This window comes from Nomascus leucogenys, chromosome 3 (genome assembly GCF_006542625.1).
Source record: "Nomascus leucogenys isolate Asia chromosome 3, Asia_NLE_v1, whole genome shotgun sequence".
Taxonomy (NCBI): Eukaryota; Metazoa; Chordata; class Mammalia; order Primates; family Hylobatidae; genus Nomascus; species Nomascus leucogenys.
Window position 1 is genome coordinate 145,879,140 of NC_044383.1, and position 27,411 is coordinate 145,906,550.

Sequence of the window (27,411 nt, forward strand, 5' to 3'; positions counted from 1 at the left end):
CCAGCCTGGCCAATACGGTTTAACCCTATCTCTACTAAAAAACAAAAATGAGTTGGGCGTGGTGGTGCATGCCTGTAATCCCAGCTGTTCCAGAGGCTGAGGAGGGCGAATCACTTGAACTCAGGAGGTGGAGATTGCAGAGAGCCGAGATGGCACCACTGCACTCCAGCCTGGGTGACAGAGTGAGACTCTGTCTCAAAAGGAAGAAATAAAAAAGTATAATGGTAATGTTTTCTCCCCTAACCTTAAAGATTGATTTGAGCACCTCACTTTGAGGACCATAGTTCCAAAGCGCTGTTCAAGTAGAAGCCTAGCATTCAAGGGAGGACACTGTAAGGAAGATCATGGACTAGTTGCACTGGAAACAGTAACAAAAGTAAAAATTAAGCCCACGTGTAAGTGATGGTGTAGGTAGGGATTTCCGCAAGGAGTGAGTGCACGAGATAATCCCTGGGGACCAAGGATTCTTTCAATTTAATGGGCAGTTCTTGAGGCTTTGCAAAGTTTGATTGCAGGTGTCAAGACAGTGGTAAGGTGGACAGGAGAATGAGGAAAAAGATGTCCAGGGGCGTGGGAGAGGGAATGGGGACAGACTAATACTGGCAGTGATGGAGAAGTTGGGAAGAGGTGATTTAGAAGACCGTGAGCCGCAGCAAAGGATCTGCTGCTTGCAGTTGCGTCCGGGGTTGTTCCTGCTCCGCTCTTCTGCTTTCACCCTTTCTGGGGACTCTGTCTTGCTCTCCTGCCACGCCTCTTAACATTCTAAGCCCTGTAAATGACATTCTCACGTTAAGGGCTGCAAAGAAATTGGTGAGGAGCCGGGTAAACAGGCTTTGATTGCAAATGCAATCAAACCTCTGTGGCAAATCGTGCAATTAAAACACCCGCAGGCAGGTGTGGGCGACGCCAGCGGCACACGGGGAGCTGGGCACGTGGGGCAGAGGCAGCTGCCTGGTTTCCACGCGGGCGCCCTTTAAGACCCGGCGGCGCGACGGAAGCGCGTGGGCAGCACGTGATAGAGCTGGGCGACTCGGCAGAGCTGCGCGGCCATGGACGTGGGCGCCGACGAGTTCGAGGAGAGCCTCCCTCTGCTGCAGGAGCTCGTCCAGGAGGCCGACTTCGTGGGTGAGGAGCCTGGGATTCGTGGCTGTGCCGGACAGAGCCCCTTGCCCTGGGCGAGCTTGGGGAGGGGGTGGCGGGACGGTTGCCAGGCCACAGGGCCTCAGAGAGGGCCTCCGTAAGGACAGGGGGCTTCCTTCTCCAGCCCCGGGGCGATGGTACTTTGAGCAGCAAGTACACTCCGAGCCCCACGTGCCTTGTTGGCCAGAGCCCCGTGCACCCAGGTGCCTGGCTGCTCCTTGCCTTGGTTCCTCCATTTTCCCTTCCTGACCTCGCCTGGCTTCTTGAGCACAGAGGTGAGCTCGGGTGCCTTGGCCGCCTGCAGATCTACAGTGTGAGGAGTGCTGGTGATGTTCTGCACCCGAAGACTGGTATTTTTTGCCTTCCCGGCAGGTCTGGACATGGAGTTCACGGGCCTTCGTTCTAACCTGTCTGGGCCCCAGCAAATCAGGTAAAACTAAAGCTGTGTCCCCTCTGTGTAAGATCCTGGCCAGACCAGCGTTGTTTCTGGCCAGCAGCCTGTTGGCATTTGGGCGGCAGGACGTTTTGTGTGGCTTGCTCCTACGTGTTGGAGGACCTTGCTTTCGTCCACTAAATGATGGTAGTGTTCCCTAGTTGTTGTAACAAGGAAAAAATCCTCCCCGGTTGCGAGTGGTGATCCTGCCGCGGAGGCCAGTGTGCCGGGATGGGATGTCATTGCTCGTGGAATGAGATGCCTGTTTGTTCACAGTCTTTTTGATTTGCCATCGGAGTGGTATCTAAAGACCCGTCAGAGTGTTCAGCAATTTACAATCTGTCAGATTGGTGAGTTTAATATCCAGCTGTTAGTTTTTCAGGAAGGTATTTTTATTGTCCTTGGATTTCCTACTGTAAAAACAGCTCTGAGATTTTTTTCAAGGATATTGAGTATCGTTTTGTATGCTTGTTTTGTGTTGGGCCATTTTATACGTATGGAATCAACACTTCGGAGCAAATAAAATTTAGCAGCATTGTTTCTGTGCTTAAATAAGTCAGTATTAAGGAACACTCACTGTTACTCTTTCAAGTAAAACTGTGTGTGCGCGATTTTTATTTTATTTTTTGAGACAGGGTCTTGCTCTGTCACCAAGGCTGGAGTGCAGTAGCATAATCTCAGCTCACTGCAGCCTAGACTTCCTGGGCTCAAGTGATCCTAGCACGTCAGCCTCCTGAGTAAACTGGGACTGCAGACTCACCACCACACCCAACTAATTTTTAAATTTTTTGTTCAGATGGGTTTTCGCCATGTTGCCCAGGCTGGTCTTGACTTCCTGGGCTCAAGCAATCTTTCTGCCTCTGCTTCTCAAAATGATGGAGTTATAAGCATGAGCAACCACACCTGGCCTGTGATTTTTTTTTTTCTTAAGAAAATTTACACACAAAAATAATATTTTTTAAGGTCATCTCAGTTTCAGAAACTTTTTTTTTTCCTTGATGGGATTTGGAGATCTTTCTGTATCGGTTCATACAGGTCTATTTGTTTTATTTATTAGTTTATTTTCTGAGATGGAGTCTTGCTCTGTTGCCCAGGCTGGAGTGCAGTAGCGCGATGTGGGCTCACTGCAACCTCCTCCTCCCAGGTTCGGGCGATTCTCCTGCCCCAACTTCCCGAGCAGCTGGGATTACAGGCAATTGCCACCAGGCCCGGCTAATTTTTGTATTTTTAGTAGTGACGGGGTTTCACCACGTTGGCCAGGCTGGTCAAGACAGAGCTGTTAACAGTTGCGTAATGAGGTTTCTTTTACAATTACTCAATTGTAATGTGAATTACGAACCTGCTTTTGTAATGTGAAATTAGCTGTAGATAATACATGAACAAATGAGCATGGCTCCATTCCAGTAAAATGTTATTGCATTTACAGAAACAGACCCTGGGCCAGATTTTACTTTTCTGGGTTTGTCTGTGCCCTCTCCTGCACCATGGGGTTTTTGCTATGTTGCCCAGGCTGGGCTCAAACTTTTGGGCTCTGGAGATCCTCCAGTCTCAGCTTCTCAAGTAGCTGGGAGTGCTGCCATGCCCAGCCCCTGCTTTTACCATGAATGATGCTGAACGTGTGTGTGTTTTCCTCTCTATCCTGATCCTTTGCTACTTTTCTGTTATGGTTTTTTTTTTTTTTGTTCGTTTGTTTTTAATTATAAGACCTCTTTGAGAAGTATGGGAAACAGTCGTAGTTATGTTTCCAGTGTTGTACCCAAATTTGAAGTCCTTTTTTTTTTTTTTGGCTGGCGGGAGGGGGGACAGAGTCTTGCCCAGGCTGGAGTGCAGGGGCACGATCTTGGCTCCCTGCAACACCCCTGCCTGCCAGGCCCAAGCAATTATCCTGCCTCAGCCTCCCAAGTAGCTGGGATTACAGGTGTGCACCACCACACCTAGCTAATTTTTGTGTTTTTAGTAGCGACAGGGTTTCACCATGTTGGTCAGGCTGGTCTCGAACTCCTGACCTTAAGTGATCCACCTGCCTAGGTCTCCCAAAGTGTTAGGATTACAGATATAAGCCCCCACACCTGGCCTGAAGTCTTTTTTTTTTTTTTTTTTTTTTTTTTTTGTTACTTTGCGTATGGTTTTCTTTGAGGGGGGAGGAATAGACATTTTAAATGAGTTAAATATATAAATCTTAATGGTTTCTGGTATTTTCTGTGGTTAGTTTTAAAACTATGAGAATGTCACTTTAATATTTACTTCTGTATTTAAAGAACAGGCCACAATTTGATTTTAGCAAATTCAGTGGGAATTACAATTTGACATTTCTCATGCTTCCAGTCTGTCTTTTCTTTTTTGTCATTAAAGATGTTATCCTGTTGTACAGCCCACATAGTATCTGTGGGCGCAAAGTACTGTTTGAATTGTTTGTCTTTGTAGTGAAATTCAGGTTGCTTTTCCTTGGCATTCATTCCCTCTATGGTCATTCTTCCAGGATTGTCTGTGTTTTCTGCTGTTGAAGGAGAGGCAAACAAGTACGTATCAAGAGCTTCTGCAAACATAGGTGCTTCCCACCTATGTTCCACAGCTGCCCCCTTCAAATTCTGCCTCAGGTGCCCCGATCACTTTTGCCCTGGATGTTCCGTATTCTCTCCTGTGTCTGTTCCTCCACTCGCTCTGCCCTCCGCGGATTCCAGCTTGTCTTTGACGTCTCTCTGGAAGCAGTACCTGCCAGCCTCGCTCTGTGCCTTAAGTGCTCCTTTCCCCATTTCCATCGCCTCCAGTGTGCACCTATATTAATAAAAGCACCTGACACAGTGTGGTATAATGAAAGTGATGTTTAAACTCCCTGACACAGTAGGCAGAAAGGATGCCCCAACCATCAGGGTGCCTCCCCACCCCCCATGAGCAGTTGAGGATGCCAGCCTGTAGGCCCTAACCTGGCATCCCTGGGCGGCTTGTGGAGGGGCTGTCTCTGTGGTAAACCCTGGCCCTGAAGGCAGGCTCTCTGCCTTTTTCATTTAGCACCCCCAGTGCCAATCATAGCTCCTGAAACACAGCAGACACTCGGGCACACTCAGATTCTTCTTGCCTAAAATAAAGAGCCCACCCTGAAGCCGGCCCTGGGAGCCAGAGTTTTTTAAATGGTTGTGGCTTTTTCTCTGTATGTTTGTTTTATTATAGGTATATAGCCCATTCGTGTAACTTCTATCTCTTCCCTACAACGTTTGGGATTTTGGACTCAGAATTCTCTTTCCAGGCTTCCAGTGTTCAGTTTTTGAATCAGTATGGCTTCAACTATAACAAGGTATGGCATTGGAGGAGGGGAACGGGAATGTCTTTTGTTTGTTTCTGAGATGGAGTCTCGCTCTGTTGCCCAGGCTGGAGTGCAGTGGTGCAATCTTTGCCTCCCACGTTCAAGTGATTTTCCTGCTTCAGCCTCCCAAGTAGCTGGGATTACAGGCACCCGCCACCATGCCCAGCTAATTCTTTTTGTATTTTTAGTAGAGATGGGGTTTCACCGTGTTGGTCAGGCTGCTCTTGAACTCCTACCCTCAAGCAATCCACCTGCCTCAGCCTCCCAAAGTGCTGGGGTTATAGGCATGAGTCACCGCACCCGGCCTGGGAATATCTTAAAAGTGATCTAGACTAACTGGCCTATACAGCCCGTCTCCTTTCCCCTTTCTACCTGTCCTCATGAGATCAGGCACAGAGGATCCCTCTGACTTGTCTCCTTGTTCTGTTTCTTGTTTTGTTTGTCTTAAGTTTCTCAAAAACGGAATCCCATATATGAATGAAGAACAGGAGAAGAAAATTAGACACGATATCCTGACTGGGAACTGGAGAGTTCGCAGGTGTGGCCTGTTTTCTCCAGGTGTCTTTTGGTTTCCTGGTTGCTGTTGTCTGCATTTCCTGTGGGTGGGTGTGCTGTTTCCAGGAGTGTGGCGACCTCCATCCATGCTTGGCGGGGATGGCTTCAGCTGCCTGTGCAGCTGGCGCTGCTCTCCCCGTGCCCGAACTGAGAATGGCTTTCACCTGTCTCCATCGTGTTCCACTCCCTCATGAACCTCTCACTGCGTCGAGTGTGAGTTTCGGTGTTTGAAAAGAAAAACTGACTCCTAATTTGGAACTCAAAGAAACAAGAATTCCATTCCAGTGCTAGAGGGGAAGAAATGGCTCTGTTGGACTTGCTGTGAGATGTTATGTTGATCCCGCATGTGATCTTCTGAGGGATTTTTCAAGGATATCTCTCGGGCAACCTTGACTGTGCCAGTCATACTGGGCACTGACTTCAGATGTGTGCCTTGGTTAGGCTGTGTCTGCCCCGCCATGCCTGACCCTGCTCCCCTAGGCCGGGACCTCTGCCTTTTTACTTTGGCTCTCTGTGCCAGCCCCAGTCTCCGAAACCTTGTATTCCTGTAGAGCTGGGGTCAGGAGTGACCACAGCGAGTGCAACAGCATTGTGGGTAGACGGACCGGGGTCCTTGGGGCTGGTACCCTCACCTGGAGCCAAGTGCTGTCAGCTAGGTGTGGGTTTGAACAAGGTATGGAAGCTCTTTGCCTTTATCAGGAAGGGGGAGATTAAATGAACATCTGAAATGCGATGAGTGATGATCTCTTCCAGATAATTCTGTTATGTTGGAGGAATTTTTGTCTCTTTGTATTTTTCCTGCTGGTTTTCATATAAAAATGTAGCTTTTTATAAGGGAAAAACAAGTTGAATTTTTAACCCTCTTTTATTTTCAAGAGTTGGAGAAAGGCCTTTCCTTATCTCAAAATATTAGGTTCTGTTTCTGAGGCAAGAGACAATGTGTTTACCAAAGTCCTTGTCTTTCCCTGATTGTCCCAGATAGAGACTTTATCACCCCTGAAAGCTGAATAAAGAAGATGATCCTGATAGCAATGCTTGGTATTGGCTAGATACCAATAGCTTTTCCTCCATACATCCTAGTGAAGCAGGAGGGGATTGAATATATGCCTGGATCCTATGGAAGGGTGTGGGCTATTCTTCCAATTGTTTGGCTTCCTATTGCATAAGAGCCTCAGAGAAGAAATCGTCTTCTTTTGGTCTATTTTCTTTGTAGATTGCAACATGAAAACCAGAGGGTTCAGAAACTGCTCTCATGTTGACATAGTCTTGGGGTTCTGATGTGTTTTTCTCTGACATGTTCACTTTCATGCGCCCATTTTCAGCACTCCGGATAAAGACCAAATCAAGGTGGTGATTGACGAAGTGACGCGGTGGCTGGACCTGGCCAAGGAAGGCGACTGGATGACTCTTCCTGGGATCACTGGTAGGCAGGGGCTGTTCTCCCAACGCAGGAGCATTGGGACAGGTCACTGTCACCTGCCAGGAGTTGGGGGAAACACACCGTTTCTTGGGATCCTGGTCCCAAATGCCTCGTGACTGAGTCTGATGCCAGCATTTGTTCGGCGGATACGTAATCTTTGTGGTGAAAGCTCTGACCTGCATTCACACCCACAGCTTTCAACGTACTTTGTTGAAAGCCGTTGTTGAAGGCTTTCAACGTACTTTGGGTTTCAAGGCTGAGAAGGTCAAGTTCCATTCCTGAGCCATTCCTTTTATCTCAGTCCTGGGTGCCCTGTATTATCTTGACTTTTGTTAATCTCTAAGCTTTTCCCCCACCATGTGGTGTGGAGCCACAGTGAATGTGCCGTAGCTTAGCAGCTCTCAGAGATTGGTGTGTGGATCCTAGAGTCTCTGGGACCCTTTCTAGTGGGTGAGGTCAAAATGGTTTTCCAAGTATCCCTCAGCTGTACTTGCTATTGTCATTGTGCCATTTGCATTGATGCCCAAGCAATGTCGGACAAAGCTGCTGGCACCTCAGCACACAGTAAGGCAGGAGCATCATACCGTGTTCTTTGTTACCACTTACTCTCAGTTAAAAACGGAAAGGCCAATCTTACTAGCAGCCTCCTTGATGAAAAAGTAATATTCTTGGTTGTATTAAATCTCAATCTTTTGATTACTCATCTTTTAAATATTGTATGTCAATATAGGTATGTAAAAAATAAGTATGCATAAAACATTGCTCGGCTGCGTGCCAAAATACAGTGATTGTGTCAAGGTAAAGTGCTTATGAGTCTTTTGAGAGCTGAATTAGCTGCTTTTTTTTTCTTTTTTTTTTTTTTTTTTTTTTTTTTTTTTTTTTTTTTTTTTTTTTTGGGATACAGTTTTGCTCTTGTTCCCTGGGCTGGAGTGCAATGGCACGATCTTGGCTCACTGCAACCTCAGCCTCCTGGGTTCAAGTGATTCTCCTGCCTCAGCCTCCTGAGTAGCTGGGATTACAGGTGCCCGCCACCACGCCTGGCTAATTTTTGCATTTTTAGTAGAGATGGAGTTTAACCATGTTGGCCAGGTTAGTCTCGAACTCTTGACCTCAGGTGATCCTCCCACCTTGGCCTCCCAAAGTGCTGGGATAACAGGCATGAGCCACTGCACCCGGCCCCATGAAATATCATTTTTACTGGAAAGAACTGATTGGTTGCTTAGACTTGAAGGTTTCACAATCATTTTCTCAGTGAAAAGAGCTTGTTGGCCAGGTACAGTGGCTCATGCTTGTAATCCCAGCATTTTGGGAGGCCAAGGCAGTGAGCTAAGATGACGCCACTGCACTCCAGCCTGAACAACACAACGAGACTCTGTTTCAAAGAAAAAAAAAAAAAAAGCCTATCACTTTAAGGAAGATAACTCACAGTATTTCCTAGTGATACAATTATGGCTTTCAATCAAAACCTGGAATTTTGAAGAATTTACATGTGCCACCATAAGCTTGACAGCTTTCCAGTACCACGACCTTTCTGATGAGATCAGTGATCATATTTTCCAATGTCTTCTGTTGGTATTGTGTAATAAAATGTGCAAACATTTGGGAGACCTACATAACCCTGCCAACCAGCATTTTCCAGATTACTAGCACGTAATATTACTATTGTGTACTATCTTATCTCATGGATAAGAGATCTATTCTAGGTATGAGGTAGGCCAGTGGATTGCAATGTAGCAGTACAAGAAAACTCATTAATGATGGTTTCAGATTCCACAGTGCAATTAATCTTTAAGAAACTACCACTTGTTGAGTTTGGTACAGTTTTAAAGAATATCCAAAGTCATTTGATAAGGCTAGTAATTCTGTTCCCTTTTCCACCTACATATCTGCTTGAGGCTGGATTTTTTTTTCTTTTTTTTTTGAGATGGAGTCTTACTCTGTTGCCCAAGCTGGAGTGCAGTGGCACCATCTCGGCTCACTGCAACCTCCGCCTCCCGGGTTCAAGGGATTCTCCTGCCTCAACCTCCTGAGTAGCTGGGATTACAGGCATGCGCCACCATGCCTGGCTAATTTCTGTACTTTTAGTAGAGTCAGGGTTTCACCGTGTTGGGCAGGTTGGTCTCGAACTCCTGACCTCAGGTGATCCGCCCTCCTCAGCCTCCGAAAGTGCTGGGATTACAGGCATGAGCCACCATGCCCAGCCTTGAGGCTGGATTTTCTTGTGTTTCAACGACCACAACATATCAACAGATTGAATGCAAATGTCGATGTAACATTCCAGCCAAATGTTAGAGATTTGCAAAAATGTGAAACAGTGTCACTCTTCTCGCTAAGTTTTTGTTTTAGAAAAGTTATTTTTTATAAGTATTATTTTTGTTCATGTATAATGGGTTTTTGTTATTTAAAAAACTTCTTTAAATGTAAGAGTTTTAATTTCTAACATGCTTAATATCAATAGCTGTAACTCACATAAACACAAACTCTATGGCATCCCCAACTTAAGAGTGGCCCTGAGATTAAAAAAAAAAAAAAAAAAAAAACACCTCTTAGAATGCTGCCCCAGATCCCATCATGACAGGCCAGTCCCTGCCACATGGCTCATGGGCTTGAGCACCCTTCAAGCTGCCTTTCCATTTGACCTCTCCGTCTCTCAGCTTCTGCTCCTCTGGGGCTTCTCTTGTGGGGAACATGCCACATGGTTCCAGGTGCTGTGTCTCCCTGTGTTTCCCTGCTGCAGGCTTCCAGGCCTTTGAGGTCCAACTGGTGCTGAGGCAGGCCCTGCCCAACATCTGGACGGTGCTGAAAGATGAGGGGGTGAGTTCTTACTGAGAACGGGGCATCAGTGGCGCCATCGTTTCTCTCTCATAATTGGCCAGATCTGGCCTCTGAAAAGCTTTTATCTTGCACGCTGCTAGTTTTTCCCTGTTTCCTTTTGTTTCGAGATGCAGAGCCATTTCTTTAGGCCTCGTTCCCGGTAACCCAGGATTCAGGGAATTTGTCCCTGCTTTTCAGGTGGTAGTGAAGAAAGTGAGTAAACAACATCGTCGGTATCTTCAGAACACCTCTTGTGACCGAGAGAGCTGTTGGAAGGAAAACATTCTTCTCTCAGCAAGGGGTTTTTCTGTCTTTTTCCAAATGCTGGTGAAAGCCCAGAAGGTAGGAAAACATGTCTCTTTTCTTGGCCTGAAGGCCGTCTTTAGTATTTCTGGTCATAGATACTAAAGGCTCCTTCAACAACAAGATAAAATTCCTTAAGACAAATGATTCCTTCTCATGAATTTTTTTCGTGTTTTACTTTCAGACAGGGTCTCACCTGTCACCCAGGCAGGAAGGAGTGCGGTGGCATGAACACGGCTCACTGCAGCCTTGACCTCCCAGGCTTAAGTGAAACTCACACCTCAGCTTCCCGAGTAGCTGGGACTGCAGGCACATGCCACCATACCTGGCTAATTTTTCTTTTCTTTTTTTTTTTTTTTTTTTTTTTTAGAGACGGGATCTTGCAGTGTTGCCCAGGGTGGTCTCGAACTCCTGGGATCAAGTAATCTGCTTGCCTTGGCCTCCCAAAATGGTGGGATTATAGGCATGAGCCACTGCACCTGGCCTTCGTTCTCATTTATAACTAGCTTCCTGGATCTAACCTTCCTTTCACCAAATCATGATAGGTTAATTTGGGGCAAGAGTATCCATAAGAAACAGTACGACTTCTTTGCTCCTTTCCGTAACACGGGAATTTCAGTGCTAACTGACCTAAGACTCCTTGGGAAAAACTGCAAGTGCCTGCTTCACAGTATAGATTTCCAGCGCAGACCCTGCCTTGCGTGCCTTCTACTTGTGAATTGTTTTCTTTTTTCTTTTCGTTGGCATTTAAGCAGTTGAACTACCTTTCACGGAGGCAAACGAAGGTTAGGATGGAACTGTGAAGCGATCAGAATTGCAGTGGGTTCTAACGCTATCTCTTTTGCAAGAAACTGTTAGTCTGTAGTGGCTGGATTACATTTTTTTATTTTCTCTCACCTGTTGATTTACTCCAAGTAGCCCTTAGTGGGACATAATATGATGATGGACCTGCTGCACCTCCATGAGAAGTTCTTCAGACCCCTCCCAGGTAGGGGCAAACCTGTCATTTCTCTTCCTTCATGCTAGTTTGCCATCTGGCAGAGGGATTGGTACAGAATCGTACCCCTGAGGCAGCTCCTAAAATGCACATTCCTCCCCAGTGTCTGCAGGTTTCTGGAGAGTTCAGGCAGAGGCCTGTACTCTGATCTGTTACTGTCTCCCCAGAGTGGAAAACCAGGAGACTTTGTCAAGGGGAAAAAAAATTTAAATTTGAATTGATGCCCCTCTCCCCATTACTGAAGCTGTTCAGAGTTATTGTATAAAACTTGGCAAAATCAGAAATGCATGAAGTCAGAAGTCACCTTTAATCAGTTAGTATCCTGAATTTTTACATATTTGATTACACTATGTATTTGATTTTTGTTTGGCTTTTTTTTCACTTACCCAAAGCATTATTTTATGTTGTTAAAAACCTAATAAATGCTGCTTCAATGTCATGTGACAGTCTTCTGGCTGTCCCCTGCTGTTTCATGGTTGATTCCATTATTGGACATGGAGTGGTACAGCCTAGTGGGTAAAGTGGGGACTCGAGCCTTGGTGACCTCATCCATCCCACACTCACTACGTGTGTAGTCTCCAGTGAGTTGACATTACCTTAATTGTAAGATTGGGATAATAGTGTCAATATCAGAGTTGTGAGATTAAATGAATTAATAAACGTACAAAGAACACTAGTCTAGATTACAAGGGGTAAGAAAGTTTTAGAAGCCATTTCCCCAAGAAACGATGAAACACCTGAGTTTGGTCATATTGAGAGAGTTGGAGGATTAGCGGTGAAATTAATAATATGCATTCACCAAAAAACTAAGTACAACAAAATAATCTCTGGGAGAACAAAAGCTGTGCAAGAAAGGAGAAGTCACTGTAGCCACCACAGAGCCTTTTGTGAATCATGCGCATGGGGCGATATGGACATGTGTGTGGAGGTGGAATGAGAGGGGTCATTACCCTCTCAGCTGGTGGGAGGTTAGGAGTGAGGTGTTTCTCTTAACACCGCACCATGCATGTGCTAGAGAGATGGGAATAAATACCAAAAGGAAAAGAACTGCAAGTGGTTGCCTTTGGGGAGTAGGAAATGGGAGAGTAGCGGGAAGAGATCACAGGGTTTTGTTTTTAGTGTGTGTGTTTTGCAATAAGCCTCTTTAGATGCAGGTATAACTTTGATAACTTTACCAACTGAGTTCTTGTGTAAATTTTATCAGGACACTTTACTAGTTATAATTTTTGATTTTTTTCTTGGATTTTTCTCTAAGCAATTATTTACAAATGATTTCATGTCTGCTTTTCTGATAATACTTCTATTTTTAAGTCTTATCCCATCGGCTAGAACTTCACAAACTACATTAACTAAGGTTGGCAATAGAATGCATCCTGAATTTAATAAGAAAACCGTTCGGCCTTTACTATTAAAAGTGGTGATGGCAGCTTGATCTGAGTTTAGAAATCCTTAGTGGCTAGGATTAATGGTGTTTTCAATTCCTGTTTTGTTTCAGTTTGCTTTATTAATCAGTGCTGGTGGCAAGCTAGGTTCAAGAATGTCCCTTCCCATTTTTGCCAACAAACAAATTCTTGACTGCCTGGGTTTTTCCCCTCAGAAAGCTACGATCAATTTAAGCAGAATATCCACAGGCTGTTTCCTGTTCTCATTGATACCAAGAGCGTAACAAAGGATATCTGGAAGGTAATGAATAGAATTGCTTTGGGTTAAGAACTGCTTTTTCCATACCAGTAACACTTAGCTTTCTCTTGTGGGATTTTTTCTCTTGTGTTTTTTTTTTTGTTTGTTTTTTGTTTTTTGTTTTTTTTTTTGAGAGGGAGTCTTGCTCTCAAAGCCGGGCTGGAGTGCAATGGTGCGATCTTGGCTCACTGCAACCTCCGACTCCCTTGTTTCAGCTGTTCTCCTACCTCAGCCTCCTGAGTAGCTGGGATTACAGGTGTGCACCACCATGCCCTGCTAATTTTTTGTATTTTTAGTAAATACGGGGTTTCACCACGTTAGCCAGGATCGTCTTGATCTCCTGACTTCATGATCCACCTGCCTCGGCCTCCCAAAGTGCTGGGATTACAGGGGTGAGCCACTGCGCCCGGCCTGCCACTTGTGTTTTTTAAAGTTGTTCCTTGAATGCTTTTCTCTCTTCAAACCAGTATCGGTTTCCTTTTGTATTTTGGCACCTGTGCGTCATTGTATTAGCTTATATATGACTATTTCCTTTCTCTCACTCCAGTTTCCACATTTTGACTTATTTGTGTAGAGTTTTTGTGCTTATTTAGATCAGACAACAGAACAACTTATTTTAGAACTTGATGCATGCCTTAGGAATATTTGCAACATGTGTACAGAGCACCAGGGGGGAGGGGTTTCCCTCCTGAAGAATCTTGAGAAAACTTCTTCTTTATTGAGCCCTCCAGTCATGGGTTCCTCAGTCCTGACAACATGTTAGAATCATGTGGGAAGTTGAAAATGCTGATAGCCAGACTGCACTGGCAGCTTCTTGTCTGACCTAGAGTGGGGCCAGGTGGTATTTCTAAAGCTCCCTGGGTGATTCTGTTGTGGAGTCGAGGCTATGTACTATGCGTAGAGAAAAGAGACCTGACTGATTTAAATGCTGCTTAGAAACGAAGCTGAGAATAGCCAGGCGCAGTGGCTCACACCTGTAATCCCAGCATTTTGGGAGGCTGAGGTGGGTGAATGGCTTGAGCCCAGGAGTTTGAGACCAGTCTGAGCAACGTGGGTGAAACTCCATCTCTACAAAAAATACAAAAATTAGCTGGGCATGTTGGTGCACACCTGTAGTCCTGGCTACTTGGGAGGCGTAAGTGGGAGGATCACTTAAAGCCCGGGAAGTGGAGGTTGCAGTGAGCTGAGATTGCACCACTGTATTCCAGCCTGGGTACCAGAGGGAGACCCTGTCTCAAGGGAAAAAAAACAACTGAGGAACAGAGAACGGGGCATCAGATCAATCTTATGAAGCCTTAGAGTGATCCCTTATGAGTGAATTATCCAGGAAGGGAGCCACACAGATGGGAATGGGGTGTGTGGTCTGTCTCTGCCCAGAGGCTGTTATTATTTGTAGTTGGCGTATTTCCAGCTACTATGAACTTTTAGGGTTTAGTAACTAGGCATTGCCCCAAGGCCCTCTAGGCCTTAGAATGCCTGTATGCTACGTGTATGTCCCTGGCCTTTGTCCTAGTGCCCTGCCTTTCCTGTGTTTCTGGGTAATCTGTTGAACACATTTTCTAAGGGAGATAGTGTGTGTAGAGTTTTTTTCTAGCCTGGGTTTTTGAGAGTCCTTCTAGGAAACCCAGCAATACTGCGTACCCTGACATCCTAACTAAGGAATAAGGATAGTTGCACCATTTGAAGAGAAAGAGGAGGTTGTAGGAGTGAGCATTTTCCAGGCCGTTTTAATGACCATTTGGTACTGCCTGAAACAGAATAAACAAAAGCGCAAATGTTTTCCTCTGGTTTGTTTTCCGTCATTGTAGGAGATGAATTTCCCGAGGGTGTCGAATCTTTCCGAAGTCTATGAAGTCCTGAACAGGTGAGGGTGGCGATTCCTGGAGCTGCTGCTGGAGCAGGGTCTGCGGCCATGGCGGCCTCCCTGTGCCCCGCAGGCCTTTGGGCTCCCTAGGCACGCCCACCATTCACAGTGATGCCTGCTTGGGACTGGGTCTCCTCCAGCTCCTCCTGCTTCATGGCCCCCTTCCTCCCATGACTCTCTTGCCTCCGTTTCCGAAGAGAGAGAAGCCAGAGACAGGAAATCTCTCAACCCTTGCCCCTCAAACAGTTGCGCAATTACTGTCCCCTTTTTCATTGTCTCACCCCTGTCACCAGCAAATGGAGCACCTTCCCTGTGCAAGGCCAGGCAGGAGGAGCTGCCACCTACTCGTCACCTTCACCCCTGCTCAGCGACTCCCCACCCCTCCCTGCCCCTTCCCGGGGTGTCTCCACCTCTTTGTCTCCCTCTCATTTCCTTCCACATCAACAAGTGTTCTCCTAACTTAACAAAGCCTCCTGAACTCTCCGCGCTCCTCTTCCCTCAGCCCATGGCAGGCAGGGTCTTGTCTCCTTCACTTCTGCTCTCCACAGGGGCACCCAGAGCCGCCGGTCTGTCCCCAGTTAGCAGGTCGAGGCACGAGAGGCATTTGGAACAGGGGCGGCACCCTGTCCTGGATGTGTGTGTGCAATTTTTTTAATCCCATTCCTTGTGGTTTGTGTTCTCTACCTGTCTCCTAAGTTTTCTCTCACGGGCCCCTCCTCAGCCCTGTTCCTGCTCATTCCCAGGCTCCCGTGTGGCCTGGTCCACGTCCTGGGCTTCAACTCCCAGCTCCTGTGTGCGGCTGCAGTCCAGACCTCAGCATCTAGGACACTGCGTTTACCAGCGTCTTCTTGATATTCCCACCCTACATGACCTACGGGCACCTTCAACTTGACCCTCCTCTCTGTCCCTCAAGCACACTCCAGTGCCTGCAAACTCAGAAGTCTTGATGGTGCCAGGCGTGATACTGGGGGCTGTGTGTGCATGAGAGGACGAAGGGGGGAGAGAGCTTTGTTGTAAATGCACAGGCTCTGATTCCAGGCTTCCTGGGTTTAAATCCCAGCTTTGCCACTCACTGGTTCTGTGAGTGACCTTGAGAGAATTACTTAATCTCTCTGTGCCTCAGGTTAACCATCTGTGAGATGAGAAAATAGTGTGTAACTCCAAGGTTGTCGTGAGGATTAAATGAGTTCATAGATGTGGAAGGACTTAGAACATCCCCTTGCATGTAGTCCAGGTCTGTTGAATCTTAGCTGCCGTTGACAACTATCCCGATCCTAATGGACAGCTCATGGCACACGCACGACGACGATGCCTGTTTTACAGATGGGGACATTAGGGGTCAGGAGGCTAAGCAAATGAGGTTCTAGAACATCTTATTGCAAACCAGTGAAGCAAAGGTTTCCTTGTCACACGCCATCTCCATTCACCCAGGTCCTGGAGCCAAGACCTAGAAGGGGTCACAGAGCTGAGTTGCTCACATCTATTGAGTCAGGTTTTATGGATGTGACCCTGTAGGTCTCTCAAACCTCTCCTTTCTCTGCATTCTCAGGATTATTGTCTTTTCATTCCAACCATGGAACTGTGGTAGTAGCCCCTGAGTGGTGTCCCAGCCTTGTGGCCTGACCTCTTCATACCCCACACTGCCCCTTGAGTGATGACCTAGAATGTGAATTCGAATGGGCTGTTTTTTCTGGTCATAGTCTTTCTATGGTTTCTGAAGCCCCTGCCTGTTATAGGGGCTCCTCCCCACCTTCTTGGCCCTCCCTTCACACAGGGGCTTCAGCCCTACTTCTCAGCTCACAGCTCCTGGGGTCAGACCTCCTTCTTTTCCTCACTGTCTTTGCCTGCTGGAAATGCCTGCCATCTCCCCATTTCTTGAACTCCATTGGTTCCTGTGGTTTGGGACTCTCCATGAGTGCCGTCTGCCTCCAGAAGCCTGCAGGGTCCTGGCGTGACTGTCATGCCTCAGGCCTTGCGTTTACAAGAGACAGGGATAATTGTCTCTGTAGTTGTCGCTAGACAGGCCACTAGACAGCTCGGGAGGACAGAGACAGTATCTTGTCTATCTTGGTGCCTGGGCTCAAGTGAAGCATTTGATAAATGCCTGGAGTAACTCCAATGGGGCCTCCTGCACCATTGTTCTTTCCCCTTTCCTGTTGCTCAGTTACCAAGACCTTACCTGTCCATGTCTAGATTTGCACCTTAAAGATAAGTCCTCAGTACATTTAAAAAATTTATATTAACTTAAGGGACTGAGGGGGAAAACAAGAAGGGATTACTTTCAGCAAATTGTTTTTTATTCTATTTTTCTTTTCCAATAGTGACTTGAATCCCACCAAGACTTCTGGACCAGAGATTGTTCACGCAAGCAGGTGTGAGAAATACGGTACGTTCCCATGAGCCCACAATCCTTGCACAGTTGGCAGAGTGCTGAGGTGCTCAGCTGAGCTTGTCCTTGACCCTGGTTCCCCTGCACCCCTCCCCGCCCCCCCAACCCCTCCCCGCCCCCCAACCCTCCCCTCCCCCCAACCCCTCCCCTCCCCCAACCCTCCCCTCCCCCTACCTCTCCCCCTGCCCAGCCCCGCCCCAGACAGCAGGGGAGGGAGAGGTTTGTGTGGGGTTTTCCTTCACTCTACTTACTCCATGTAAATCCTGCCCCAAACGAGCAAGCCCAGAATGCATCCAAGAGCCCTGGGAGTTGTCTGTTTCCTCCTTAATGTGGCCCTTAGTCTATAAGGCAGCTGTGATCTTGGGGCTTTCACCACCATGGGGAGGACCAAGGTGAAGTTGGTGTGTGGGCCCGGAGAAGGGTATGCAGGACCATGGGGAGGTTGTATGAGCCACAGCCACTGTGGATGGTGAGCTAGGATGGGGCGTGTTTCTAATGACTGCTCAATTCTCTCTCCTCCTGGTGGAAAATGCCTCAGTTGAGACAAAGTGCCCCCACGAAGCCGCGTATGATGCCTTCCTCTGTGGGTCAGGTAAGGATTGCAGTTCCTTTAAAAGGAAACTCACTTTTTTTTTTCTTTTTTTTTTTGAGACAGGGTCTCACTCTGTTGCCCAGGCTAGAGTACAGCGGTGAGGATCTCGGCTCACTGCAGCCTCTACCTCCTGGGCTCAAGTGATCCTCCCACCTCAGCTTCCCGAGTAGCTGGGACTACAGGTGAATGCCACCATGCCTGGCTGGGAATACAGGTGTGCGCCACCACGTCTGGCTAATTTTTGTATTTTTTGTAGAGATGGGGTTTCACCATGCTGTCCAGGCTGGTCTCAAACTCCAGGGTTCAAGCAATCCACCCGCCTTGGCCTCCCAAGGTGCTGGGATTACAGGCATGAGCCACCACCCCCAGCTGGAGACTCACTTTTTGTTGGCAGTGTGCCCCTGCCGTCCCTAGATTCTGCATTTATTTCAGATTGGCTTGCACATAATGAGATAAAGCATAAGCATGCACATTTTGATAAGCTCTATTGCATTTCTGTCTTTTTTCCTTCCTAGTTCTTTTGAAAGTGGCACACTTGCTTCTACAGAAGATACACCGGTAAGTGTTCTTTCTTTTCATCCTGCTGTTCAGTCGGTGGTCAGGATTTATTGAGCCCTTGCCAGAAGCCAACACCTCTCCAGTCCCAGGGTTCTACCAAAGAAGGGAGAATGTGAGGTGTCACTGGTTAGAAATCTTGTCCCTGACTGGGCAGCAGCCCACAAATGGCCCTGTGCCACAGGAGTAGCCCTTGCTACTGCCCCGTGCCTGCCTGCCTGCCTGTATGGGCCCTGGCCCCCTCATCCCGGCAGGTGTCAGGAGGCCAAGGCAGTGGGGTTAGGCTTAGGTTCTGACACCTGTCTCAGTCCTTCCCAGCCTGGTGTGTGCTTGATTGTCTCTCACTTGCTTTCTTATAGCCATGTAAGCAACAGTGAGGTATGAGGAGAAAGTGTTCAGGTCAATGAATGACATATCCATTGTTGGGGGGCACATAGGCTGGGGAGAGATTAGTGGAACCCCACATTGGAATCTTCAGTGCATTTCCCCATGGCAACACCATCTTTGATGCCTGCAGCCCTGGGCACATAGGCACCAGAAACACATTAGCAGCGTGCACGCTACAGCACCGTCCTTGGCATGCATGTTTGTTAAGTAGGACTTAGCCGGCCAGGTGAAGGAGCCCATCAAGATTCTAATGTGTGCTTTGGGATTGATGTAGAAGTATCTTTTTGGACTATAATCTATTAACTTGGGTACTGCCTATATTTGTCCATTTTAGCAGTGGATGTTATAAATACAAAAGTTCTGTGACACATGGATGGGAAGCTTATTTCTTAAATGTGCCAGCCTAACCCCCTCTCTTGTGGTTTGACTGTTAAAGGGCCCCCTGGTAAGTATGTGTGTGCTGGACAGTGAAGGAGCTAGCAGTAGTGGAGCACCTCAGTGCCCGGGGTCACACGTCTTTTATTTCTTTTAATCATTATGGCATAAAAGCTCTCCCTGCCTGTCTGTGTGGCCCATGGTTTAGCCGGGGCCTGCGCTCAGGTGTGTGTGCTCCCTGGACAGAGGGGGCACTGGCAGTGGGAGGAGGCTGTGGGATGAGGGATGCCCTTTTGGAATTAAAGGTGATGTCATGCCAAGGGGGGACAGCATGGGGCTTTCTCTGATTAGTGGCTTCGCGCTGATTCTCTGAGCCTATTGCTGTTTGTCAGCAGTGGGACCCTCACCAAACCATCACCAGCAGATGGTGACCGTCCGGAAGCTGTTCTTCTATGTGGCCACCGAGAATGCTTTTAGACTTGCCAGCTGGGGAAGCGCCCAGCCAGAGCCCCAAGACTTGTGAGGGCGGGAGGGCGGGAGGGAGGGAGGGAGAGCCATCCGAGGGAGTGTCCTTCTCCTGTTCTGTCACTGGGTTCTTGGCTGTGGCTGAGGAAATGGATGAACTTCCATGTGCCCAACAGCTTTGGGGTTTTCTGTCCTTGCAGCATCGACCCTGTGCCCGAGTTGTCCTTTCCTCAGTACCTTGATGTGCTGGCTCCTTACGTGAACCAAGTGAACCTCATCCGAGCGGGGGTCCCGAAGATCGTGAGTAGATCTCATTTGGCCCCGTCGCCCCATTCAGAGTTTGGAGGCTTCGCTGGGAAGTGGCCAGTGCTCTCTGGGACTCGTGAGAAGGATTTCAGTGGTCGCCGAGACGAGAGCTGGGTTTTTCTTTCCTCTCATGTTTCTCCACCAAGGCCAACATGGACTCATTCTCCCTTCTCTTCCCCTCCCCACCCCAAGCAGAGCCTTTCCTAGTTTCTTTTGAGATCTTCGGACTGGATAAGAAATTAGGAAGCACTGTGGAAAGTCTCTTGTGTTCTGCATGTTTTCTAGAATTTTTCTGGTCCAGATTATCCCAGTTTCCGACCTCCCATCCTCATCCTCAGCGTCAAAAGGTGGCCTGGGGTCAGCGAGCAGCAAGTCTACCATAAGTTTCAGAATCTCTGCAAGTTTGATGTCAGGCGACTCACAAGAAGCCAGTTCTTACTCCTGACCAATAAGTTTAAGGAGTAGGTACCTCTAAGTCTGCGTCCCCCACCCCTGTATCTCTCTGACTCTACCCGCCTGATCACAGCAGGTGGCACGATCCTGTTGCCTGGCTGACCACAGCAAACTTGTTTTGGCAGCACGCGGAACATCCTGAAGGAGTACCGGGGCCACCCGACCCTGTGCATCTCCCTGTACCACTACTGGAGACACTCCCCAAACGTCAACTGCCTGCTCCAGTAAGTGACAGGCTGAGGCCGCCTGCCTGTTCTGGGGTCCTGGATTCCCCGGGGTCCCAGCATCCCAGCGTGGTGTGACTCGAGCACAGCTCACTCGCTGGTGTGTTTTGCCAAGGGGGTTGTTGATGAGTGTGGTGTCCTGAACGTCATTGACACTGACTGCGTGTCTGTCGAGCACCTGCTGTGCTGGGCACCGTCATAGTTCTAGGGCCTCGTCAGTGAAGCAGAAAATCCCTGCTCTCATGGAGCCTCACGTGCTGGGGGAGATAAACAGGATAAACAAATGGACCCTATAATGTATTGGGTGACAAGTGTTTATTAAAAATGAGAGGAGGGTCCGGGTGAGTGGCAGGCTGCAGTTCAAAGGAGCTGATGGGGGTCCTCTTTAGAGACTTGGAGTGAGCCAGGCAGAGGGGACAGCAGGACAGAGCCTTCCAGTCAGGATGTGCCAGGAGAGTCACGGGGAGGGGAGGGGCCGCTGTGAGCAGAACAGCAAGGAGGGGACATAGGAGAAGAAACCGGTGCCCCCCAGGCGGGGGCCACACAGGGAGGACGTGGGCTTCTCTCAGGAGAGAGGGAATCGTGGAGGTTACAGCAAGAAGGTCCATAACCCGACTCAGGTTGCCTTCCGTGTTGGGGTAGACTGTAGAGGTGACGCCGTGAGAGCAGTCAGGAAGGAGATGCTTCAGCTGGGTCACAGCTCTGTGCAGCCAGGGGCAGTGGGGTGGAGTCAGCGACAGACCAGAGAAGGATCAAGTGCGAATCCAGGGTTTGCGTCCTGAACAGCTGGAAAGGCAGAGCTGCTGTCGGTTGAGCTTGGTGAGGTTCTGGCTTGCGGGTTAGGGGCACATCCGTTAGGAAACAGCATTGCTGAAGGAGCACACTGAGCTCCGAGGCAAACCCTTTTTCTTTCAACCTGCGGTTTGCATCCCAGAGCCAGCCTAACCTCGAGAGGCAGAAGTTCAGTGTTGGCACTGGGAGGGTGACAGAGAGAAAGAACATCTGAGTGCATGGGGCTGGGAAGGAGGAGGGGCAAGCCTGTGTCAGTGCCTCTCGGCCTACTGGGTGCCCTGGCCACTGACACATGTCATTGTCTTGCAGAGTCTGTGGCATAGTGACTGCCTGGGCCCTTCTCGCGTTCATCCTCGGAAGATCTGGTCCCTGAGTGCAGCAAGGCCTCCTGCGGCCACCCTCGGGTCCCCATGCTCTCTGGGAGGCGTGCTGGGTGTGTTTGTGTAAATCAGATTCTGCTTGCAGATGGATCTGTTTGGTCTTTTCTAGAAATTCTGTTATGTTCTGAATGTGAAATTCTGTCAACACTCTCAATGATAAATCAGTCCTTGGGTATCATACCTGTATGTGTGGTCAGAACTTTTCTTGCTATAAATGCAGGTAGAGCAGTCAGCATCTCGAGATTTAAGCTAATGTCTCATGAGCAGGTCACTGTGCTAGGAGCTGGACACCAGATGAAGAAAAGGTGACGTTATTTCTGGGAGAAAAACTAATGGCTTATTATTGGCTATTGTTGACTTAGTTCTGAGAAATGGCCTTCCTAAGTTTAGTAAAGGAAGGATGTGAAGCTTGGAAGAGGGAAAGTCATCTGCACTGGGGACATTTTTGATAAGTGTTATAAACCGTAAGATATTCACATGCATTTAGAAACAATGACCCACAGCCCCAGTGTGCGCCTTCGATGTCGGCACAATCGGACACTGTGTCTCCTCCACAGAGGTCTGCACTACACTCAGCTTTCTCGGTAACTTTTCTCTGTGGGGATCTAGACTCGGCTGGGCTCTTTGTTCAACCTGGAGCTTCACTTGAGGGCTCTGCAAAGCTGATTTAAATTCAGCTTGGGAGACATTTTTCCTCTAGAAAAACAGGGATTAGTGTGGTAGCTGTCCACAGGAGGGTTTGGGAACTGCTTTTCCAGAGGTCACACCCCTTTCCTGAGGGGTGAGAGGCCCAGTGGCCCTACAGGATCCTTTGCAACTTATGATCTGACCAGCCACGCCACACTCCGAACAGCAGCTGTTTCCTCATCTGCTCAAACCGCATTGTCAGGTCAGTGTCAGGGTGTTGGGTTTTTTTTGTTGTTTTTTTTTTTTTTCATTGAGTGTAACTTGTTTTGAGACAGGGTCTCTGTCGCCCAGGTTGCAGTGCAGTGGCACAATTGTGGCTCACTGCAGCTGCAGCTTCTACCTCCAGGGCTCAAGCAATCCTCCCACCTCAGCCTCTCGACTAGCTGGCACCACAGGTACATGCCACCACACATGACTAATCTAAAACAATTGTTTTTGTAGTGATGGGGTCTCCCTATGTTGCCCAGGCTGACCTTGAACTCCTGGCTTCAGGCCATCCTCCTGCCTCAGCCTCCCAGAGTGCTGGGATTACAGGCGTGAGCCACCACGCCAGGCTGATTGAACATAACTTTGCTGAGGAGAATTCCACTTTTCTTTCATGGGCTTTGGGCTTGACTGTGTTTGGGTAAGCCCTGCTTTGGGCAAGAGGGGCTCTTGCGAGCCCCTCAGCTGCCTGTCTTGAGGGCTGTTCGCATCCCAGCAGCGGAGCAGGGCCAGGCGCTGTAAGCTGTTCTGCAGAGCTCTGGAGTTGGAGGCATGCAGCACTTTCGTAAGGCCTTGTTCATTCACCTCTTCTCTGTTCAGCGTGCCTTCACTGGGCACCTGCTGCATGCCCTTCAGTGCACTGTGCTATGGGCAGGGTCCTCATGTCCATGGTGACCTGGCTGACCCCACAGCCCTGTGTTGCACCTGCTGTTCCCTAGGGCAGCCCTGAGCTGGGAGAGCTGGAAGCTGCGCCACAGTCAGGCTTTGTTGATCATTTACTTTGAGCAGTGCCCAGGCGCTGCTGACCAGGGCACTGCTCAGAAATGCTGAGTGGTTTGGGGCCTCCTGCCCTTAGCAGCTCTTACCCTTCCTAGATGGCAGTGGGGGAACGAGGCAAGCTCTGAGTCTCCCAAGGTGCTCTCCCCGCTCCCCTAGCTCTTCAAGGGCAGTGTTTTACCTGCAGGTCTCCCTCCCATCATTAAATGAATAAAACCGAAACAAGGCAAAAAGCCAGCCCTTCTTCTCTCCTTCCCTAACTCTGTCCCCTCTCCCTGTGGGTCAGCTGCTCTTCCCTCTCCATCCGGGCTTTCGAGCACGTGCTTTCCATCGTTCCCGCCCCTGCGTGCCCGGGACCCACGCCAGTCATTAGGGCCCCCTGGCTTCCCTCTCACTCCTCCACGTCCCTGGGTGGTGCAGCTCCTCTGGACGCTCTCCCTAAGTCTCTGGTCATTCTCTTCTCGATTGCCCTCAGCTCTTCCCCTGGCCCTTTAGATGGTGATGTTCAAGGACCCTGGCACCATCCGCCGTGACAGTGCTGGGCCCTAGCATGACTCTGAAGTTTGTTCTCAGCTAACGTCGCTCTCCTGGGTCCCAGTTTACCTACTGAGCCTCTAGATTTTCCCACAGACACGCCAAGCTCCACACAGGCGGGATGGATCACTTTCCTCCAAGACGCCTGCCTTGGTGGAGGTGGTGAGCATCTCCCCAGCTGTAGCTTCCAGCTCCTAAACTCTCCCCACCTCCATGCCCCACCTCTGAGCAGCCACCCACCTGCAGCTCCTAGACCCTCCCCACCTCCATGCCCCACCTCTGAGCAGCCACCCACCTGCAGCTCCTAAACTCTCCCCACCTCCATGCCCCGCCTCTGAGCAGCCACCCACCTGCAGCTCCTAAACTCTCCCCCCCTTCCATGCCCCGCCTCTGAGCAGCCACCCACCTGCAGCTCCTAGACTCTCCCCACCTCCATGCCCCGCCTCTGAGCAGCCACCCACCTGCAGCTCCTAGACCCTCCCCACCTCCATGCCCCGCCTCTGAGCAGCTACCCACCTGCAGCTCCTAAACTCTCCCCACCTCCATGCCCCGCCTCTGAGCAGCCACCCACCTGCAGCTCCTAGACCCTCCCCAATCCCCTGCCCCTCTTCTGAGCAGCCACTCACTGGCAACTTCTGTCTTCATGCAGTCCTCCTGGCTGTCCAGACCCCCTTCAGATTACCTAGACAGTTTCAGGGTCTCCTCAGCTCTGGGAGAGCCCTGCCTGCCTCCTCTTCTCCCTTTTCTGCTGTGGCCCTCACGGACATAAGCAGGCTCCAGAAGGCAAATCTGGTCATCTCTCTTGCCCAAGGTCCTTCTGTGGATTCTGCACCAAGTCCACAAGCCCTTTCTCTCTGCATTTGGGGTCCTGCTGTCTCTCTGGTCCCCCATGGGTGTCTGTCCTTGGGCTCACTGTTCTCTTCTCTGAGCCACTCACCGCTCAAGACCCAGCTCAGTGGACGTCTCCTCTAGGTTCTAGGTCACTTGCCTGCTGTGCCTATCAGGTGTCGGGGGCTCATCTTGTCTGAGTGCCTCTTGCCTGTCCCTGCAGGAGCACTTGGTTCTATGTGGCAGTGTCCCCTGGCCTGGCCCTGCACAGGTGGGCAGTGGAATTCTGGAACCTGCAGGGGCTCTCAGTATCCTCACAAGCCAGTAGTGCTCCCCATTACTGGAGCCTCTGCTGTGTTTTTTGACAGGGATTTGAGTTTGTTGTTGCTGCTGCTCAGGTGAGGTGCTTTGAACATGGCATTGGGTAACTGATGTGCTTCTGCTTCTGCAGCAGAGGGAAAAGACAAATGGCAGCCTCCAAATCTCCCCAGCCCGGGGTGTTCTCACTGACCCACACAGCCCGATCGCTTAGAAGTGATGTGACTTCATGTCCTTGTTCTTACAATTTTGGTTCTTGTTTGTGGTTTAAACTATTTCCATGAGATTTTTGGTATGAGGAAGAAAGTGACTAGAAATAGCCTTAAATGATCTTAAAATTAGCTAATCTTTCTCTTTACATCCTTCAAGTACTAAGTTCAGGCTGCTGTAACAAAAATACCATAGACAGGGTAGCTTAAAAAACAGAATCTTATTTCTCACAGTTCTGGAGGCTGGGAACTCTGAGATCCGGCGCCAGCTGATCCGGCTTCTGGAGAGTGCTCTCTTCCTGGGCTTGTAGAGGGCCACCTTCTTGCTGCATCCTGACGTGGCAGAGACAGCCAACATCTCTCTCATGTCTCTTCTTGTAAGGGCACTAATCCAATAAGAGGGCCTCACCCTGATTACCTCATCACCTCCCAAAAGGCCTCACCTAAGACCATCCCCTTAGGGGTTAGGATTTCAACCTAGGAATTTGGGGGAAACAAACATTCAGTCCATAGCAAGTATCTTTCCTTTTCTCTGAAAGATACAGAGGTTCATATCATTTATTGTTACTACAGAAAGCTTTTCTCTTTCTCTGTGGTCTTTTTAGCTCATGAGACAGCAATACTAATTTTCTTGACATGAAGTATGTGGTAGAGGTTATAAATTTTGAGATACTTTCTGACTAAGGGGAAAAAAAGGCTGTTACTTTCTAACCACTAAAATCCTTGGTGTAATTTTCTATAAGTTTGTCTGAAAATCCACTGTAATACTAATTAAAACCTCATTTTTTTGTGTGGTGGTGACTTGCCAAATTAAAAATTTATCTGGGGCCAGGCATGGTGGCTCACGTTTGTAATCCCAGCACTCTGGTAGGCCAAGGCGGGTGGATCACATGAGGTCAGGAGTTCGAGACCAGCCTGGGCAACATGTTGAGCCCCTATCTCCGCCAAAAAATACAAAAATTAGCTGGAAGCAAGGTGGAATGGCTCACGCCTGTAATCCCAGCACTTTGGGAGGCTGAGGCATGCAGATCACTTGAGGTCAGGAGTTCGAGACCAGACTAGCCAACATGGCAAAACCCTGTCTCTACAAAAATACAAAAAATTAGCCAGGCACCTGTAATCCCAGCTACTAGAGGGGCTGAGGCAGGAGAATCACGTGATGAACCCAAGAGGCAGAGGTTGCAATGAGCCAAGATCGCGCCATTGCACTCCAGCCTGGGCAACAAGAGCGAAACTCCATCTCAAATAAATATAAAAATAAAAATTAGCCAGGAGTATGCATGCCTGTGCTCCCAGCTACTGAGGAGGCTGAGGCCAGAGAATCGCTTGAACCCGGGGGTCAAAGGTTGCAGTGAGCCGAGATCATGCCACTGCATTCCAGCCCTGGGCAAGAGAGTGAGACTCCATCTCAAAAAAATTGTTATATTTTCCCAAATAATCAGGAAACTTCTGAAAAAGAAAAGTGACCAAGATGACTTGTCCCACCTGCCGTATGGGAGTATGTTGATCAAAGCTGTGCATTTTCTACCATTTTCACATCGTTGAGATTGGATTATTTCTTACAGTCAATGGTGTGTGTTAATTTAATTGGTGTTTTCGTAATGTGCACAAAATTGGTGCCTTTGTAATTGCATGTTGATGAGACTATGGCATAAAGTTATAATTAATACATTGTGAGATTGGCATAGTAATAGTATATAGGTAAGAAATAGACTGAGTGCATCTGAGAATTTTGCTGTGATAAAGGTAACATTAAATCTGGGACAAAGAGTCGTTTAGAAAAAAAAAAAGCCAATTCTTTAGTCCTTACATCAAAATAAATTAGATCTGTCATATATTTAAGGTTAAGAAAGGCAAATCATAGGAAATGAGAACGATTTAATCTTGGGATAAAGAAGGGTTTTCTAAGCATGAAACAAAAGCTTCAAGTGGTAATGAAATAGTTGATCGATTTGGTGCCACCGTATCTCATGTTGTCTGAAACATCCTTCACTGGAGAGTGACCACTGTTTTGTGTTCCACTAAGGGAAAAATGCTGCCGGGGAGGTTTTTGTTTTTGTCCCTGATCCTAAGATACACCCTGATCTCAAAGATGTTGAAATGGAGGGAAATTGCATCTTGGAATGGGTGAAACACAGAAAAATAAGCTTACTTACAACCAAAAACCTAAAAACCACCCAAAACTACTTGAACACGGGAAGCAAGCATTGTCACGGTGGGTTAGTTGCAGGACAGTTTTGGCACAACTGGGGTGGCCTTGCTGCTGCCACTGCAACTCCTACTCTACTTTTTGGCAGTTTACCCTGAGGAGGGGGTTACGAGGATGCTGCTGGTGGTGGTGGATGAGAAGCAGGAGCCCGCGCCGGGGCCGGGCGTTCTGCAGACTCTCGTCCTCTCCTGAGCCTCCTCACGTCAGTTAGAGCCACGAG

At 48.5% G+C, this 27,411-nt stretch overlaps 1 protein-coding gene across 2 annotated transcripts; it reads left to right on the top strand.

The window, feature by feature from the left end:
- The first annotated feature begins 993 nt into the window (after positions 1-993).
- On the top strand, positions 994-21,635 carry PNLDC1 (PARN like, ribonuclease domain containing 1). 2 transcript variants are annotated; one of them, XM_003271763.2, is made up of 19 exons: positions 994-1,125; positions 1,414-1,570; positions 1,850-1,923; positions 4,053-4,092; positions 4,742-4,865; positions 5,324-5,412; positions 6,752-6,852; positions 9,587-9,663; positions 9,862-10,005; positions 10,885-10,954; positions 12,561-12,646; positions 14,452-14,507; positions 16,829-16,893; positions 17,435-17,488; positions 18,004-18,046; positions 19,471-19,570; positions 19,862-20,037; positions 20,155-20,253; positions 21,355-21,602. In XM_003271763.2, exons 2-19 carry the CDS (start codon positions 1,470-1,472, stop codon positions 21,416-21,418), a joined length of 1,563 nt encoding a protein of 520 aa, XP_003271811.1. In that variant the 5' UTR covers positions 994-1,125; positions 1,414-1,469; the 3' UTR covers positions 21,419-21,602. The 2 variants fall into 2 exon arrangements, with proteins under 2 accessions (XP_003271811.1, XP_003271812.1); XM_003271764.4 differs by having other exon boundaries at positions 1,022-1,125; positions 1,513-1,570; positions 21,355-21,635.
- The last annotated feature ends 5,776 nt before the right edge of the window (positions 21,636-27,411 follow it).